The following is a 16,237-nucleotide window of genomic DNA, read 5'->3' on the forward strand; positions in this document are numbered from 1 at the left end:
ATACTCCTCAACTGTGTCTCTCTCCTAGAAACAATGGGCAGAAACTATAGAGGAAGGGTAAGGGCTTCAGAGAGGAGTGTGGGGACCACAGAACTAGTCTTTTTCATTGATATCTTCTTCTGAACTGGGAATATGGGCGGACAAAGATGGTGATGAAGACCTTAACAAAGGCCATCTGTGAGTTGATCTTAGAATGGTTAGAATAGGGGGAGAGCTGGGAGATGAGGACTGGCTAGGCCAGAACTTGCCCTCCACAATGAAGTTTTCCAACTCCATCCCGCAGCCTCAGCCTTGAATAAACGTTCTTGTGTGAGTCAGGGCATTTATCCATCTCCAGTCTCTTGTGTTCCAGGATGAGTATCTGATCGAAGCCAGTCAGCTGGGGTCAGTTCTGGGAATTTTATTGCCAATCTCAGAAAAGAAGCAGGTTGCTTCTACTTGAGTTGCCAAGCTCTTAGGACTTCAGTTTGGAGCCATGGAAAGCCGTTTTGCCACTGAGATAGGGCTGCCTGCGAGTGAAGGCAAATGCATGGGGGCAAGCAGAGCCTAAACATGAACCACAGGTTCCTCATAGCTTTTGGCTTTTTATTCAGCTGCTCCTGAAGAAGCTCAATCCGGTTTTTATCAACTGCTTCAGCCAAGATTCCCCTATTCCTTAGGCCAGTTGGCGCAGGGTCAGGGACAGACCTTACTGATTTCATTGTGCTTATGATTTCAATGGCTCTCTACACCTTAACGGTTCCCAATGCCTGTATCTGGCCTTGATGTCTTTACTGGGCTCCAGACCGTACGTCCCCCTGCCCCCTGACGTCCCACAGGCACGTCCAAAGTGATCTCCTTATTTCTGCCCTCTATCTTTATTTCCCGTCTCAGAGGGAACCTCCTAGACCTCCAGTCCCTTTGCTCAGAGAAGCCAAGGTCGTAAGTTCAGGCTCCGCCTCTTCGCGGGGCTTCAACCAAGGTCACCCGCGTCTTCCCTCGCCCGGCTCGTTGGGGGCGGTGTCCGCGAACCCCTCAGCCGCCCTGCAAAGAGCCTCCTCATCTCGCTGGTTTCCGGCACTCGGCGGCTACTCTAGCCTACAGCGGGGCCTCGGGACTCTATCCCCGAGCTGGCTTCTCTATGGTTGACACCTTTCCTTTGTGCCGAGTCTCCTCCGGGAGGGCACCTAGTGGGAACCCCTTCCCACGGTGGCTTTTGCGGCTCCTTCTAAGTGCAACCGGAGAAGCCCCTGAGCCCCCCAAGAGTCCCCACCTCAGAGCGGTCGAAGGGTTTGCGCAGAATTGGAGGATGGCGGAAGTGAGTGTGTAGGTGCCCTTCGATCTCGCCGCTCTTCTCTATGGTCGCTTCCTTCGGTGACGGGAAAAGGGGTCCCGGCGCCTGCGCAGAGGCGGCCTGGGAGCTAGTCGCGGAGTGCGGGGGGAGGGGCAGGGAGCGGGAGCTGCCGCCGCCGCCGGAGCAAACCGCGGGGACCGAGATGCAGGTGGGACCGGAACCGGAACCCCCCTCTTCAAGTACCTCTTCCCTGTCCGCGACCCGGCCCCGGCGCCTGAGAGGAGCCCTGGGTGGGGGCGGGCGTAGGGGGGCCAGAGGCAGGAGGGGTGCTCGGTCCCGCAGAGTGCAGCAGAATGGGCGGGTCGAGGGTGTCCAGGGAGTAGGGTCGGGTCGGAGTGCATTGACCACCGGGCCCAGAGGGTCCGAGCCGGGAGCGGAGCCTGCACCCTCCACCACCCGCCCTTCGGGAAATTTCAGAACTGAGCCAAGAGGCAGGTGCACCGGGAAAATGTGTCTGAGTCCTGCTTGGCAGAAGAGAAACTGAGTCACCAGCTCAGGAGCCGCAGGGTCAGCGGGCCTGAAGGGGGCTGGGTCTGCCTGTGGTGCAGAGGGTTGGGTGGGCCTGTGTGAGCTGAGGTGGCCTCTGCCTGGAGATTGGTCTCTCTGCTGTGTCTGCACCTCTTGGCTCGGTTCCCCTGTGCTCCATGACTCTCGCATCTCTTGGCTTCTTCTCGTTGGTTTGGAATTGTCCCTGCGGTTGGAGCCATCTGAATGTGTAGGGTCTAGGCCAAGGAGGAAGGGGAGGGGTCGTTGATTGTCGGTCTGAGCAGGAGTCAGGTTTGGGGAGACTTTCCTGAGCTGCCCCCCCCAGTCCTGGTGCCAGTCATCTTCCAGTATAATATGGGGGAGGAACACTTAACAAAAGAGCCATGGGTTATAAACGCCATGCCCAGCTCCTCCACTTGCTAGTTGTAAGATCTTGGGAAGCCTCTTCTTTTTTCATTTCTCGTTTAGAGGAATTGGAACCCATAAAGATAGTAATAATGGCGGCAGTTTATCGTGCGCTTACTTTGTGTCGAGCCCTGACATGTTCCATTTAATTTTCCCAACGATTCTATGGGTTAGGGATCATTAGCTCTGTTTTATAGTTACAGATCCGCACTTCAGAGAGGACACAGAACCTGTTCCAGATCACCCAGCTAATAGGTGGCAGAGCTGGGATTTCGTCCCAAGTCCGACTCCAGAGCCCATAGCCTTAACCACCAGGCTAACCAGCCTTTAGGGCACACTCCCCAGTGCAAGAAGAGGAAGTGAAAAAGCCTAGGGCCCCAGCTCCCTGTTATGTTTTATTTACTTTGTGGCCAACAGAGACTTGCTCTGACCCAACCCACAGTCTTTCCCTGCCTGGTGCTGCTGCCTCCGGGCCCCAGGCTGAAGGGGCACCAAAGAAGCGGGCTGTGGCCATTCCGAGCCTCCGTCACACCGTGCCGGGGTGCTGGGCCCCGGGGTCCGCTTTGGGGAGAAGTGCGGTTTCAATCCGTCATCCGTCCATCCTCCTTCCTGAGCAGCCTCCCTCCTCAGAGCTGGACCTCAGGACCCATGAGGCAGGGTCTGTAAGTGCTACAGACCTAGCTCCCCTGAGAGCTGGGGCAGTGAGGGGCTGTGCCTGAGGCCGGGGCAGCCAGTCCCTGGACACAGCACTATGCAGTGGGCAAAACCGTAGGCTTGGAGTTCGGAAACTTTTCTGAGCTTCGGTTTCCTCATCTATTGTCAAGGTTATTAAAGCCTGTTGCAGGGAAAGGTAAGAACAGCCTATGGGGAGCATGTGATAAATCTTGAAGGACCTGTTTTAGAGAAGGAGGTGGCGTGCGTGCTAAAGGCTCCGTTTTAGAGGAAGGTGCTCCACGGCTGTCTGTCACTCCTGGAACCAGAGCCAGGGGGAGTGGGGTTGGGAAGGCAGCAGGGTAGGTGCGGGGCGGGACCCCGGGGAGCCAACTGACTGGGGCGCGTGGGGTGTGAGGCTCTGGGAAGGGGAAGGGGGGGCAGTGTGGTGCTCCCCATGGCTCTCCGAGGAGTCCTGACCAGAGTGGGGAGTCCGGCTGGGGGTGGGGCTCGGCCCCCAGTCCCACCTCAGCAGTGACTCGGTGTATGTGCCTCTCTTCCTTCTGCAGCTGCTGCCGCTCACCCCGTGTCTTCTGGCCGCTTCCCTCTTTGCTGCCCCTCCCCACAGGCTCCCCCTCTCCACCTCCTGGGGACCATCATGAATGGTGCCCCTTCCCCGGAGGATGGGGCCTCCCCCTCTCCTCCCCCTTTGCCACCACCCCCTCCTCCTAGTTGGCGGGAGTTCTGCGAGTCCCACGCCCGGGCTGCTGCCCTGGATTTTGCCCGCCGTTTTCGCCTCTACCTGGCCTCCCACCCCCAGTATGCAGGGCCGGGGGCCGAGGCTGCCTTCTCCCGCCGTTTTGCTGAGCTCTTCCTGCAGCACTTCGAAGCTGAGGTGGCCCGGGCCTCCGGCTCCCTTTCGCCACCCATCCCGGCTCCCCTGAGTCCTGGTGTGGAGATCCCGTCACATGACCTGTCCCTTGAGAGCTGCAGGGTGGGTGGGCCCCTGGCTGTGCTGGGCCCTTCTCGATCATCTGAGGACCTGGCCGGCCCCCTCCCTTCCTCAGTCTCTTCCTCTTCTACGACCTCCTCGAAGCCGAAGCTAAAGAAACGCTTCTCCCTCCGCTCAGTGGGTCGCTCCGTCCGCGGTTCAGTCCGTGGCATCCTGCAGTGGCGGGGGACCGTTGACCCTCCCTCCCCGGCTGGGCCCCTCGAGACCTCATCAGGCCCCCCAGTCCTGGGTGGAAACAGCAACTCCAACTCTTCTGGCGGGGCCGGGACCATTGGCAGGGGACTGGTTAGTGATGGAACATCCCCTGGGGACAGATGGACTCACCGATTTGAGAGGCTGAGACTCAGTCGGGGCGGGGGGGCCTTGAAGGGTGGAGCAGGGATGGTGCAGAGGGAAGAGCTGCTGAGTTTCATGGGGGCTGAAGAGGCAGCCCCTGACCCGGCTGGAGTGGGCCGGGGAGGAGGGGCAGCTGGGCCTACTTCAGGGGGCGGAGGGCAGCCTCAGTGGCAGAAGTGTCGCTTGCTGCTCCGAAGTGAAGGAGAAGGAGGAGGAGGAAGTCGTCTGGAGTTCTTTGTACCGCCCAAGGTGAGGCCCCGGGGAGGGTGGGTGACTGGGCGCAGGCGATTGAGCCCCCAGAGTGGAGCAGCCCACATGCATAGCTTTGCTCGCTTGGGTTTGATTTGGTTTGGTTTTATTGCTCACTTGGGTTTTTAAAGCTAGCTCCTCACTCTGGGGGAGGAGCTGTGGGCAGGACTGGAAAAGTAGTGTTATGACCCTTTGTCTAACTCCTTTAGAGGGCATAGAAGGAAAGATGGTGGCTCTCTGGAGGGAAGTGAGAGGTGGTCCCTGCACACCAACAGTTTGGCTCTTGGTCTCTTTCCCCACCCAGGCGTCTCGGCCTCGACTCAGCATTCCCTGCTCTACCATCACGGACGTGCGGACAACCACGGCCCTGGAGATGCCTGACCGGGAGAACACGTTTGTGGTTAAGGTAGGAGCTCTGGGCTCCTGCCCCCTTGGAGTGCTCGTGTTGGGGCGAAAGCTTGCGTAGCACGTTGCAGCCAGGGACTGCGTGGAAGGAGGTGCCTGTGCGTCCAGTGCCTTGAGGGTGTCCCTGGAGCTGCAGCTTCCCTGGGAGGAGGGGAGAGGGGGAGGGTATTCTTGTTCTCATTACGGTGGCTTCCAGCCTCTGGACCTGGAAGTGGCCTGTGGGCCTCCTCTTGTCCTCGTAGGTGGAAGGCCCCTCGGAGTACATCCTGGAGACAGCCGATGCTCTCCATGTGAAGGCCTGGGTGTCTGACATCCAAGAATGCCTGAGCCCGGGGTGAGGAGCCTGCCTGCTGTCACCGAGGGGGCCAGTGGGGCTGGGGAGCAGCCTTGGGCCTCTCACCTGCTCACAGCACCATTTTCCCCGTCTCCGCAGACCCTGCCCTGCCACCAGTCCCCGCCCCATGACCCTCCCTCTGGCCCCCGGGACCTCCTTCCTTACGAGGGAGAACACAGACAGCCTGGAGCTGCCCTGCCTCAATCACTCAGAGAGTCTGCCCAGCCAGGATCTGCTGCTGGGAGCCAGCGAGAGCAATGACCGCTTGTCGCAAGGTAAGGGTGGAACTTCAGAGGACTGGGGACCTCAGAGCCCCCCGAACCAGGCTGAGGCCCTCTCTCCCGACTTGATCGTGCACCCCATTCCTGCCCCTTGGCTGCTGACCCCTACCACCGAATGTCTCACTTTGGCCCAGAACGTGCCTCTCAGAACCATCCCTATCCCCACCTTGCACGAGCCCCACACCAACTCCCTTCCAGCCTTCTGTGCCCAGCCTTTCCTCCTTTTCCATAAGCCTTATGCAGACCTCCACTCTGGCTGGAGATAACGGCTCTCTTCCCCAAGCTTCTGGAACACTTGGTTCACGTCTTTGTTTTGCTTTTACTCCCCATCTCTGTACGTACGTTGATGCTACCAGGTGTTTTTGACTCTTTACTTCTTGGCCTGACTAAACATACACAGGCGCGGTCACACACAGCACGCCCAGAGACATGTGTCCACCTGGCCCAGCTCACCTCTCCAGATGCCCGTATTCCCCTTTGTCCTGCTCCTCTGTTCCAGCTTACGTTTCACGGTGCCTGGCACCCTGGCTGTGCTCACTGAGTAAACAGGTTGAAGAGTCTTGGAGCTAGGGTGGACCTCATAAGTCGTCGGTTCCAGTCCCCTCGTTTCCATTCCCCTCAGGCAGCTAAGACCAGGGAGGGGAAGTGGCTATTCAGAGGTCACCTGAGAGTCCCTGACAAAAAGCAGGGCTGTGCCAGTCTGCTCCCTGCCCCCCTGCTCTCCGTACCCCACACACAGATATGACGTTCCCGTCGGCTCAGGCCTGCCACTCAGCAGACATTCGGGGATGCCCGAGTACGTACCTGACCCTGTGCTAGGCTCCGAGCACCCGAGACGTGCTTCCTGTTCTCTCTGTGGCTCCCAGTGTAGCTTTGACGAGCTGTCACTCCCTCTGAAAAGCCTGGAGAGCCTGTGCCTAGTGTCCTCCGAGCCGCACAAGCAGGAAGCGCCTGGGGAGCTCAGAGGAGGAAGAGAATCGGGGAAGGTGGCATAGACAGGATAGCACCCAGGGGAGGTGAGAGAGAGGAACAGGGCTTGGCGGAAGTAAGTGGCCAGAGCCCAGCCCTGAGGCAGGGAGCGCTGGAGCTTTGGAAGATTCGGGCAGGATGAGCCGGCCAGCGCGGAGGCTCCGGGAAGGCAGACTGCCATGCAAGTCGGGGTGGTCGGGTGGTCAGGATGGGCCGATGGACAGGGGGAGGATCTTTGACCCCTCTGAGAGTTGGGGACTTTGTTCTGTAGGCCAAAAAAGGATGCTTTTTAATGCGAGGATACTTGACAGTCACTGTCATTTCAGCTGTTGCTCCAGAAACAACAGGGGCACGTTTGGATTCCAGGACGTCCTTGCAGTAATTCCAGCCCCTCAGCAGTGCCCGGGGCCTCAGTCAGGAGTCGTGGGTCAGAAGCGACGGGCCCCTGGCTGAGGAAGGGCGGGCACCTCAGCCCGCTGACTGCCAGCGCACACAGAGTGGTTGCTCCAGTTCTCAACCTGCCCTCCCTTTCTTTCCAGGGGCCTACGGGGGCCTTTCAGACCGCCCCTCAGCTTCCATCTCCCCCAGTTCCGCCTCCATCGCTGCCTCCCATTTTGACTCAATGGAACTGCTGCCCCCAGAGTTGCCCCCCCGCATCCCCATCGAAGAGGGGCCCCCAGCGGGCACAGTTCATCCCCTCTCAGCCCCCTACCCACCCCTGGACACTCCGGAAACAGCCACAGGTACCAGAGGTGAGAGCATGTGTCTGCCTCCAGGCCCGGTTGCCCGCCCTCCCGAAACTCTTGTCTCGGGAACCTGAGGGATCGGACCTGGGGGGAGGGGAGTGACAGGTGGCGGGAAAGCAAGGCTTCTCTTCTCCCAGGATGGGGGAGGCTTCCCTGACACCCCGGTTTCCCTCCCTCTCTCCTTCCTGAAGGATCATTCCTGTTCCAGGGGGAGTCAGAGGGAGGTGAAGGGGACCAGCCCCTCTCAGGGTACCCTTGGTTCCACGGGATGCTCTCTCGACTCAAGGCTGCGCAGCTAGTGCTGGCTGGAGGCACTGGCTCCCACGGTGTTTTCCTGGTACGGCAGAGTGAGACGAGGCGGGGCGAGTACGTCCTCACTTTCAACTTCCAGGGCAAGGCCAAGGTGAGTGAGGCAAAGGTTGTGTTCCCCGCAGGGAACTTGCGGGTGGGGTGGGGGAACGGGGCCATCCAGGGGAGGAGGCTTCTGGAACGGGCAGGGGCGTGGGCTCCCGCTTCACCTTGCTCGCCCTGCCCTCAGCACCTGCGCCTGTCGCTGAACGAGGAGGGTCAGTGCCGGGTCCAGCACTTGTGGTTCCAGTCCATTTTCGATATGCTCGAGCATTTCCGGGTGCACCCCATCCCTCTGGAGTCTGGAGGCTCCAGTGACGTTGTTCTTGTCAGCTATGTCGTGTCCTCCCAGCGACAGCAGGGTGAGCAGAGCAGGTCTGCAGGGGAGGAGGTGCCCGTGCACCCAAGAAGTGAGGAGGTGTGTGTGCCAGAAAGACGGGGCGGGGGGGCTGTGAGGAGGAGAAGCTTCGTGAGCGAGAGTAGGGCAGCGGAGGTTCTTGGGTGTGGGGCTTTTGAAGGGGAAGCAGGACACTGAGGACGTAGGGAGGCAGAAGGCCCCGTGCTGGAGCCGGGAGGAAGTGGCAGTTGGGGCGGTGCATTCCCATTCCATCAGACCCCCGTGTTCCATCACCTGTGTGTCTCCTGGATTCATCCTTCTTGGCCTTGTCTCTGCCCTTTGTCGCAGTCTTGCCTTGGGCCTGTCCTTCTTGGGGATGCTTGGTCTGATCCCCCCCCCCATGTCTGATGTCCCTGTCTGATCTCTCCTTTTCCCCGCCCCAACGTCCCATCTGCCCCCACGCTGCCCCTCCCCCCCAGGCCGGGAGCAGGCCGGGAGCCATGCAGGGGTGTGCGAGGGAGATCGATGCTACCCCGATGCCTCCTCCGCCCTCATGCCCTTCGGAGCGAGTGACTGTGTGTAAGTGTGCTCCTCCTCTCACCGCCGCCCATGATCCATCTCCATGGCCCGGGGGGTTGCTCAGGAGACGGGTGTGGGGGAGATAGCGCATGGCTCCTGGGGGCACAAGTGCAGGGGAGGCCGCCGCCAGAGCTGGCCTCCCTCCACAGTCTGTCTTCTTACCATTCCTATCCAGAACCGAACACCTCCCATGACCCACCCCAGCCCCCTGAACCCCCTTCATGGACAGATCCCCCACATCCTGGGGCAGAAGAGGCGTCGGGGGCGCCAGAAGTGGCGGCAGCAGCAGCCGCAGCAGCCAAAGAGAGGCAAGAGAAAGAGAAAGCGGGCAGTGGAGGGGTCCAGGAAGAGCTGGTCCCCGTGGTTGAGCTGGTCCCCGTGGTTGAATTGGAAGAGGCCGTAGCACCAGGCACGGAGGCCCAGGGAGGCGCTGGATCTGGTGGGGACCCCGGGGCCACCCCGATGGTGCAGCTCCAGCAGTTACCACTAGGGGGCGATGGAGAAGAAGGGGGCCATCCCAGAGCCATTAATAACCAGTACTCCTTCGTGTGAGACACCCTACCCCGCTCTTTCTCCACTCTTCTTGCTCCCCAGCCCTTAGTTCGTGAGATTGGGGCTGGGCAGGGACATAGAGGAGCGGTAGGCATCCCCTCCCCATGTGCTTCCTGACCCTTGACGGCCAAGGGCACCTATGTTGGTACAAGAAGAGGTTCGAGAGCCCTGTTAACTCCCCAGTTCATACACTACAGGTGCCCCATCCCCTGGGCAGGGGATTTGGGCTCCATTACCTCCCTGAGGGGCTCTTATGGTCAGCCCCATCCCTGGGGGCCATTTCCCCATTAACCACCCCCCACCCCGAGGAAGGGTGAGGGGGAAGGGCTGTCAGTTATATTAAGGTGGTTGTTGTTGTTGTTTTAAACAAAATGGAGAAGCATAAATAAATAAAAGGGTTTATCTCAGTTCCATCGCGATGGCTGTGGCCAGTGTTTGCAGTGGGGGCTGGGACAGGCGGGTCAGGAAGGCAGCCCACTCAGTGTTGCCCACTCTGGAGCTGAGAGGCCAGAAGGCTGGGTCAGGGCAAGTCCCTGTTGGCCTCTAGCCCTGTGCTTTCGGCCCATTGCTCCCCTGTGGGCTGTGCTGTTGGTTGAGCGGTAAGTGCAGAGCCAAACAGTGCTTCCCAGGGTCTCCAGCCAAGTTCTCAATGGGACAGGACAGTGAGCAACAGGATCGACAACCCCTAAGGACCCTTCCTGCTCTGAATTCTGCAGTGAAGGCTTCCCACCCTAGGGAGAAAGCAATCAGAGAGAGATCATGGGGCTGGGGCTGGGGCACCGTGGCTGTGCTGGGAGAGATTTAATGTGGCAGCCACAGAGCCTGGCTGCAGAGGGGCCCGAGGACGGACTGGCTTTCACTCCTGGCTTTTCTTGTCCTTTGCTGTTTGGCCTCGGCAAGGTATTAGCCTCTCTAGGCCTCGCTGTCCTCATCTGTTTAGTGGGAAGTTTTATGTGGGTTGGCGCTGTGGACATGATTTGCTTGGATAGTGTTTCCATTGGGATTTCACATAGAAGTTCAGATTACTGGCTTCTCGTGAAAATCCCAAGATCCAGCCCCAGGTGCTCCACCTTCCACATTCCACATCTGCTCCAACCCCACTGGCCCACTGCACTCACGTGACCTCAGCCCCATGGGCATGAGTTTGCAACATCTCTCCCTCCTCACAGCACCCCGATTCAGCCCAGGCTCTGCTCTTTGAACTGAACTGCAGCCGTGCCCTCCTCCGACGGAGGGCACCCTTGGGTTTCCCAGCTCTGCAGGTGGTGGGTGCCCACAGGGAGGGGCCAGGTTCTGAAGACTCCCACCTGTTTTGCTTGGCCCTCTCCCTTCCTCGCCTCTACCCAGTGCTGCCGGTCACCTTCCTTCCCAGGCAGCATGGGGCCTATATTCTCGCGCCCCTCAACCACTGTCCCCACCTCCAGGAGGCCCTAGCCATGCTTATGACCTTGCTATTCTGGGCCTTGCGTCCTGTTGGGAGATGGACAGGAGACAGCTGGGCTCACAGGCCACCCAGGCTGGGGTCTAGCGGGGGGAAGCCTGCTGGCTCTCCCAGTTTTGTCTAATTCCTGGGGCTCCCCCAAACCTTGACCTCAGGGGACTGAGGATAGACTTGGCCTTGCAAAGGAGGGGATGGTTTGGGGAGCTGGGTGCTGTGTTCTGGAAAAGGAGGTGGTGAGTGAAGGCCGTGGCGCCCCAGGGTAAGCAGGACCTGATCCCCTCCTAATCTAGCAGCAACTGGTGCTGCGAGGCTCCCCCTCCCCCTAAACCCTGCCGGCTTCAGGAACTTGCCTTCTGAAGATGGGTGGGGGAGGAGGCCAAGGAGCATTCCCCCCACCCCAAGATTTGCATGTTTTGGCTGGAGGAGCCTAAGAGACTGCTTCCCTCTAAGCCTCGCTTTAAGGATGGTTGCGCTGAAGTTTGGGACTGGCCAGGGACCGGCCAGGCTCTATGTCCCTGTCCTTCAGAAGCAGGCTTCTCCCATTCCCAGCTTCAGCCCTCCCAGGAGGGGAGGAACACCTTCCAGCTGTTGGCTTGGAGACCCCTGCGGGAGGGATCCCGGAGAACCAGTTCCTTCTTCCATCCCAGGCCACACCCCCAGCCTCCCCGGTGGCCAGCCTTCTGCAGCTCCTGTGGGGTAGCTGTCCATCTGGGAAGTTGGGGGAGGTGGGAGGGGCCACCTTAAAGGGCCGCGCTGGCAGCAGCGTCCTGTAAAGCCTGCCTCCTGTCTTCAGCCTCCTGCTCTCAGCTCCCCTGGAGCCTTGGTCCTTCAGTCTTCTCCCCCTTCTCCATGTTTGGGCATTCCTGCTCCTTTCAGACAGCGCCCGTCACTCCTCCAGGTGGTGGCAGGGAGAAGCCACAGAGCACCAAAAGGCTTGGCACAGGCTGAGCCTGACTCTGGCCTAAGAAGGTGGGTGCTGGGCCAGATGGAGGTGCCTGCAGATGTGACCCCATTGTCTCAGCCCCCTTCCTCAGGTCCCAGCTCAAGGGAGGGGTTTGTGGGAACCATGAAAAGGGGGAGGGAAGGAGCACCATGTCCTCAATTCACCCGGAAGGCTCCCCTCCCCCCCCAAGTCCAGACAGAGGAAGGGATAAATGGGGGGGGGGGCGGCTAAATCCTTAAGTGCCATCAACCCTGCTGGCCTGCCTGCTCTCCAAAAGTGAGGCCTCCCTTTCCTTCTCCCCCTGTCTGCTCTGCCATCATCTGCTTAAGAACTTGAGCGCCAGTGGGGAAGCAGCCTGGAGAACCCTTTCAGTGGCCCATACTCCTCTGACTGTCCATCTCAGGAAGCTAGAGGCCTGGACGCAGGAAGGACTTGAGGCTCCTTCTTCCCCTCCCTGACCTTCTACTGTTACCTCTCATTGAACCTTTCTCCTCTCTCTGCCCTCCTTTCCTCCCCTGCCCACAGCCCAGGCTACCCTCTGTCCGCTCCTCCAGCAGCTGCCCTGGTAGTAACCAAAAGATGCCCCCCTCCAGGAGCAGGGGTGGGGGTGGGGGGCTCCAAGCAGCTGCTCCGACGAGGAAGCTGATACCAAGGCCAGCCGCTCAGCGACAACTTGTGGCTTTGCACCCGGCCCTGGGCCCCCACCCACCTGGCTGCTGCATGCCAGCTGCCTGCAGTCCCTTTTTCCCACTGCTCCTCAGACTTCCCTCTGGCCCCGGCAGCCCTGTCTCTGTTTCCCCAGCTCTGTTCTGTCCTTATTTCCCCCAGACCTGTCCCCATCAATCTGCCCCCTCCCCATTCCTTTGGTCTGGAGCCTCTGCTCCATCCAGCTTCCCAGCCCCCTTTCCTTGACACCCCTTCTTCCCTCACGCCTCTTCCTGCAGGGTATGCCCAGCACCTGAGCACGCAGCCTGTGATCCTCTCTCCCCTAGAGGAGATACTCCAGGGCTAGGGCAGAGTGTGGACTACCCGCCATCTGGGGTCTGCCATGTGAACCCCTTGAGTTAACACAGTGGGGGATGAGGGGACCCTCATTCCAGGACTTGGGGTGACTCCTGCTCCCATCCTGAAACATTGATCTCTCCCCCTCTGCCATCAGCACATTCTGTAGCCTCTTGGATTACCTGGCTGCCTGGGTATCCCATTTTCTTGGGGGGGGGGATTCCCTGCCAGGGATGGGGGGGCCCCCGAAGGCTACGTTTCCAGAGGCCGAGTTAGAGCGATGGGGAAGGGGGGCAGTTTGGGGGAGAGACAGGCAGTCCTGGCTTTGCTCACCAGGGCTTGGACACTAAATCCCTTGTTGATGGCTGCAGCAACCCCTCCCGAGGGTTGGGTTACCATCTTCTGCCCTGTCCCCTTGACCCTCTCCCTTCCCTACTTCCCCTTGTCCCTCTAGAGCCATTTCCTCTGGCCCCCAAAAGATGCTGTCCCCCTCTCCCATCCCCTGAAGGTTGGAGTATCTGCTGCCCTTTCAGCAAACTGGGTGAGGAAGGAGACTGTGGCAATAGAAACAGGTCGAGGGTGGGTGGGACGGGAGGGAGTCCAGGAAAGAGAAAGGTGGAGGCTCGGGAGTAGGAGGAGGAAGAACTACAGGGATGACTTTGGAACAGGAAATTCAGTACAACTGAGGAAGTCCAGGCAACTGAGGGAGGGGTCAGCAAAACACAGACAGTGAAGTCTCTCCCTGCCCCCCCCCTTCCCTGGGGCTGGGGCCACCTTAGCTTCCCTCATGAGTGACATCTCAGGCTGCAGCCCCACTGTTCCCCCTCTGTCAGCAGAAATATCTTTCTCCTGACCCCTCCTGCTGGAGTCTTAGCCAGCCAATCCCTGATCTGGGGGGGGGGAGCCTGGCCCCCCCTACTCCCTCATAAGGACCAGCTGGGGGTTGGGGGGGTGGCCAGCTGCTGCAAGTGGGACGGGGGTTAGAGCTTCGTGGAAGGAAGAAAAACGTGGCGGGGGGGGCAGGAGAGAAAAGCAAGAAACCCAGACAAACAGGCAGGTGGACACTGAAGAAGGCCCCCGAAACGTGAGAACCCCCCCAGAAGGAGCACACCGCCCCCTGGCCCCCAGGAAGGGAGCACAATGGAGGCTGCACACTCCAAGACCACAGAAGAATGTTTGGCCTATTTTGGGGTGAGCGAGACTACAGGCCTTAGCCCGGACCAAGTGAAGCGGCATCTGGAGAAATACGGCCCCAATGGTAAGTATTTCTTGGAGGAGAGGCCGGTAACGCCCTCTTGCTCCCCCACAACACAGACAGACACATACACACACTCACGCACTGGAGTCTCTCCCTCCAGAGTGCCTTAGGGAAGAGCTGGGCCCTGGTCCAGTGACTGCAGGGGGTAAGAGGATACTGACAAGACAGGGTCCCTGAGACTTAGGGTTTGGGGAGGTTTTATGGGATGACCTTGGTGAACCTCAGATGCCCTTTTGGTGGCCTGACTGTCTTACCTTAGTCAGAATCCGGGGGGGGGGGGCATTAGACTGAACCCCAAATGAATATGTCCTTTTCTTTTCTTTTTTTTTTTTTTTCTCTGCGTAGAGCTCCCTGCTGAAGAAGGTAAGTTCCTGGAATCCCTGAGCTCTCTTAAGGACCACCCCCCAACCATGTCCCACTTCCTTCTCCCCACCTTCTCCCTACTGACTCCTGGGGCAAATACCCTCCGCAGAGCTTAGAGTCTGGCTGGGGACAGGAGTTTCCAGGCCTTTCTCCAGCCCTGAGGCCTCCAGCCCTTGAGCAACTAACTGCCCACCACCACTCTGAGGAGCCTGTTTCTGGACTCCCAGTGAGCTCCCTCAGCCCCCTCTCAGTACCAAGCGGCCTGCCTCATCATCCCAGGACCTTCCTGCTCAGGCTGAAAGTCAGGCCACTCTCAGCCCCTGGATCCCAGCCTGCACTTAGAGTCCCAGCCATCACCCGCCAGACCTTAACCCCGGGACCCCCTCGCCTGCCTCTTCCCCCAGGGAAGTCCCTGTGGGAGTTGGTGATAGAGCAGTTTGAAGACCTCCTGGTGCGGATCCTTCTCCTGGCCGCCTGCATTTCCTTCGTAAGTGTGGGCAGTCATCTGGGGGCTGGCTGGGGTGTGGGTTGGGGGGGCTGGAGCATCTCGGGGGGGGGCGGGGGGGGAGGCTCTGGCTCCTCGGCTCCTCTGGTCCAAGCCCTCAGCATCCTCTTCCGCAGACCAGAACTGAGGGGGGCGGGGAGGGGGGGGCGCTGATGCGCGTACGCCTCGGTCCTCCTCCACACCCCACAGGCAGGTTTTATTTTAAGCTTTAAGGGTGTTCTCAGCCAAAACACTGAAGCTAAGCCACCCCCGCAGCTTCAAGGGCTTCGAGGGCTCGGGTTACCCCCCAAGCGCCGGGCTCCCCGGCTCAGGCTCAGACTAGGCTGCGCTCTGGCCACCACCACTCCCGGCATGCCCCGGGGCGCGCAGCCGCTCCACCAATCCCCGAGCCTCTTGGCGCCGCCGCCCCGCCCTCCTGACGCTGATTGGTCACGGCAAAGACTCCCTCCCAGAGGCGGGAAAGAGCTGCTGGTGTGAGGGTGCCTCCAAGTGCGCCCGAAGGCCCAGCCAGACCCCACACCTGTCCCGGGCTTCGCTGCCCGCCGCCCATCAGGGCTGGAACCCCAGGGACCCACTTCCACCCGCCCGGCCTGACCTTGCCCGCCCTCCCAGGGGCCCCTCGCAGCCGCAGGGTCGCCACCTGTCTGGCCCCGGACCTCCCCCGACCCCGCCCCAGCACCCACCACCCCAGCAGCCTGCCTGCCTTTTGGAGTTTCTTCCTTAACATCTTAGTCCTGCCAGAAGACAAGACTGGGGGCAAAGAAGGCTCCCTGTCCCCTGGTCTCCTTCATGGAGGCCCTGTGGGCCCCTGAGTACTAGCTGGCAGGGCCTCCCTTCTCCCTTCTCAGATTTGCTCCTTGACATTTGCCGGTGGCTGTTGCCTGGCAGTGGCAACAGCTGGGGTGGGGTGTGTACAGGAGGCCCCGTAACACTATCCCCCCTCCTGCTCCCTCATGAAATTGGAGCTTCCCTGCCTTGGGATGTTGGGGAGGGTTGTGGGGGGGCCCCGGCATCTGCAAGGACCACAGGGTTTTGGCTCCCGTGGGATGGATGTGGCTGTGGGGGGTCGTTGGCCCGGGTGTCCGGTGAGCTTTGTTTACAGGCCAATAGCCTGGCCAGGGAAACCCAAAAACATTCCCAGTTAAGCTCCGAGTTGTGCATGCACACCTGCGGGTTCCTGCTGCATGACAGCAGTGGCAGCGTATGTGTGAGTCTGTGCTTTGGAGTGTGTAGGACCTCAGGCCGGTGAGGGGCTGCAGGATCCCTGCGATTTCCAGCCCCGTTTGTCCCCGCACTCGTCTGTGCCCCCGTTGCCCTTCTTTATGTGTTGGAGGAAATTTCTCCCTTCCCCTGCTCCCCAGGTGCTGGCCTGGTTCGAGGAAGGCGAAGAGACCATCACTGCCTTTGTGGAACCCTTTGTCATCCTCTTGATCCTCATTGCCAATGCCATCGTGGGGGTTTGGCAGGTTAGCCGTGACCCCGCCTCACTCCTTCACATCCTGACACTAAACACAAAGCCAGCCTCCCTCCCAGTCTCCTCCTCCTCTGTCACTTCCTCTGGGAAGTGTTCTCCATTCCTAATGCCCAGCCTGGAAAGGGGATGGAGTATGGGAAAGAGATGGGAGACTGATGTTCCCATTGTCACTTGCTGGCTCCATAACCCAGGCAAGTTCCTTCACCTCTCTCAGCCTCAGTGTCCTCA

The 16,237-nt window shown here is 59.9% G+C and overlaps 2 protein-coding genes across 6 annotated transcripts in view; both read left to right on the forward strand.

Annotated features, from left to right (window-relative positions):
- Positions 1 to 1,386: 1,386 nt before the first annotated feature.
- SH2B1 (SH2B adaptor protein 1) lies at positions 1,387 to 9,430 on the forward strand. 5 transcript variants are annotated; one of them, XM_008685220.2, is made up of 9 exons: positions 1,387 to 1,481; positions 3,445 to 4,472; positions 4,777 to 4,878; positions 5,120 to 5,211; positions 5,311 to 5,486; positions 7,001 to 7,213; positions 7,399 to 7,610; positions 7,746 to 7,917; positions 8,647 to 9,430. In XM_008685220.2, exons 2-9 carry the CDS (start codon positions 3,534 to 3,536, stop codon positions 9,021 to 9,023), a joined length of 2,283 nt encoding a protein of 760 aa, XP_008683442.2. In that variant the 5' UTR covers positions 1,387 to 1,481; positions 3,445 to 3,533; the 3' UTR covers positions 9,024 to 9,430. The 5 variants fall into 5 exon arrangements, with proteins under 5 accessions (XP_008683442.2, XP_008683446.1, XP_008683444.1 ...); XM_008685222.2 differs by lacking the exon at positions 1,387 to 1,481 and adding an exon at positions 8,372 to 8,471 and having other exon boundaries at positions 3,367 to 4,472; positions 7,746 to 7,973; positions 8,647 to 8,789; XM_040635153.1 differs by lacking the exon at positions 1,387 to 1,481 and adding an exon at positions 8,372 to 8,471 and having other exon boundaries at positions 3,369 to 4,472; positions 8,647 to 8,817.
- A 4,004-nt stretch (positions 9,431 to 13,434) lies between these two features.
- ATP2A1 (ATPase sarcoplasmic/endoplasmic reticulum Ca2+ transporting 1) overlaps positions 13,435 to 16,237 on the forward strand; it is a 15,847-nt gene continuing 13,044 nt past the window's right edge. Inside the window, exons 1-4 of the mRNA XM_008685219.2 lie at positions 13,435 to 13,667; positions 14,013 to 14,030; positions 14,435 to 14,517; positions 15,897 to 16,001. Of these exons, the coding sequence (XP_008683441.1) occupies positions 13,550 to 13,667; positions 14,013 to 14,030; positions 14,435 to 14,517; positions 15,897 to 16,001 (324 nt within the window). The 5' untranslated portion in view covers positions 13,435 to 13,549. The remainder of the gene's footprint in view (positions 13,668 to 14,012; positions 14,031 to 14,434; positions 14,518 to 15,896; positions 16,002 to 16,237) is intronic.

Source organism: Ursus maritimus, unplaced genomic scaffold (assembly GCF_017311325.1).
Source record: "Ursus maritimus isolate PB19 unplaced genomic scaffold, ASM1731132v1 scaffold_2, whole genome shotgun sequence".
In the NCBI taxonomy this organism is placed as follows: Eukaryota; Metazoa; Chordata; class Mammalia; order Carnivora; family Ursidae; genus Ursus; species Ursus maritimus.

What these genes read in the sequence shown, in the direction of transcription:
- SH2B1 (XM_008685220.2), top strand. Translation starts at nt 3,534, where the DNA reads ATGAATGGTGCCCCTTCCCCGGAGGATGGGGCCTCCCCCTCTCCTCCC. An exon ending in AGAACACGTTTGTGGTTAAG is followed by an intron (nt 4,879 to 5,119) that starts GTAGGAGCTCTG and finishes TTGTCCTCGTAG; the next exon opens with GTGGAAGGCCCCTCGGAGTA. An exon ending in CAATGACCGCTTGTCGCAAG is followed by an intron (nt 5,487 to 7,000) that starts GTAAGGGTGGAA and finishes CTTTCTTTCCAG; the next exon opens with GGGCCTACGGGGGCCTTTCA.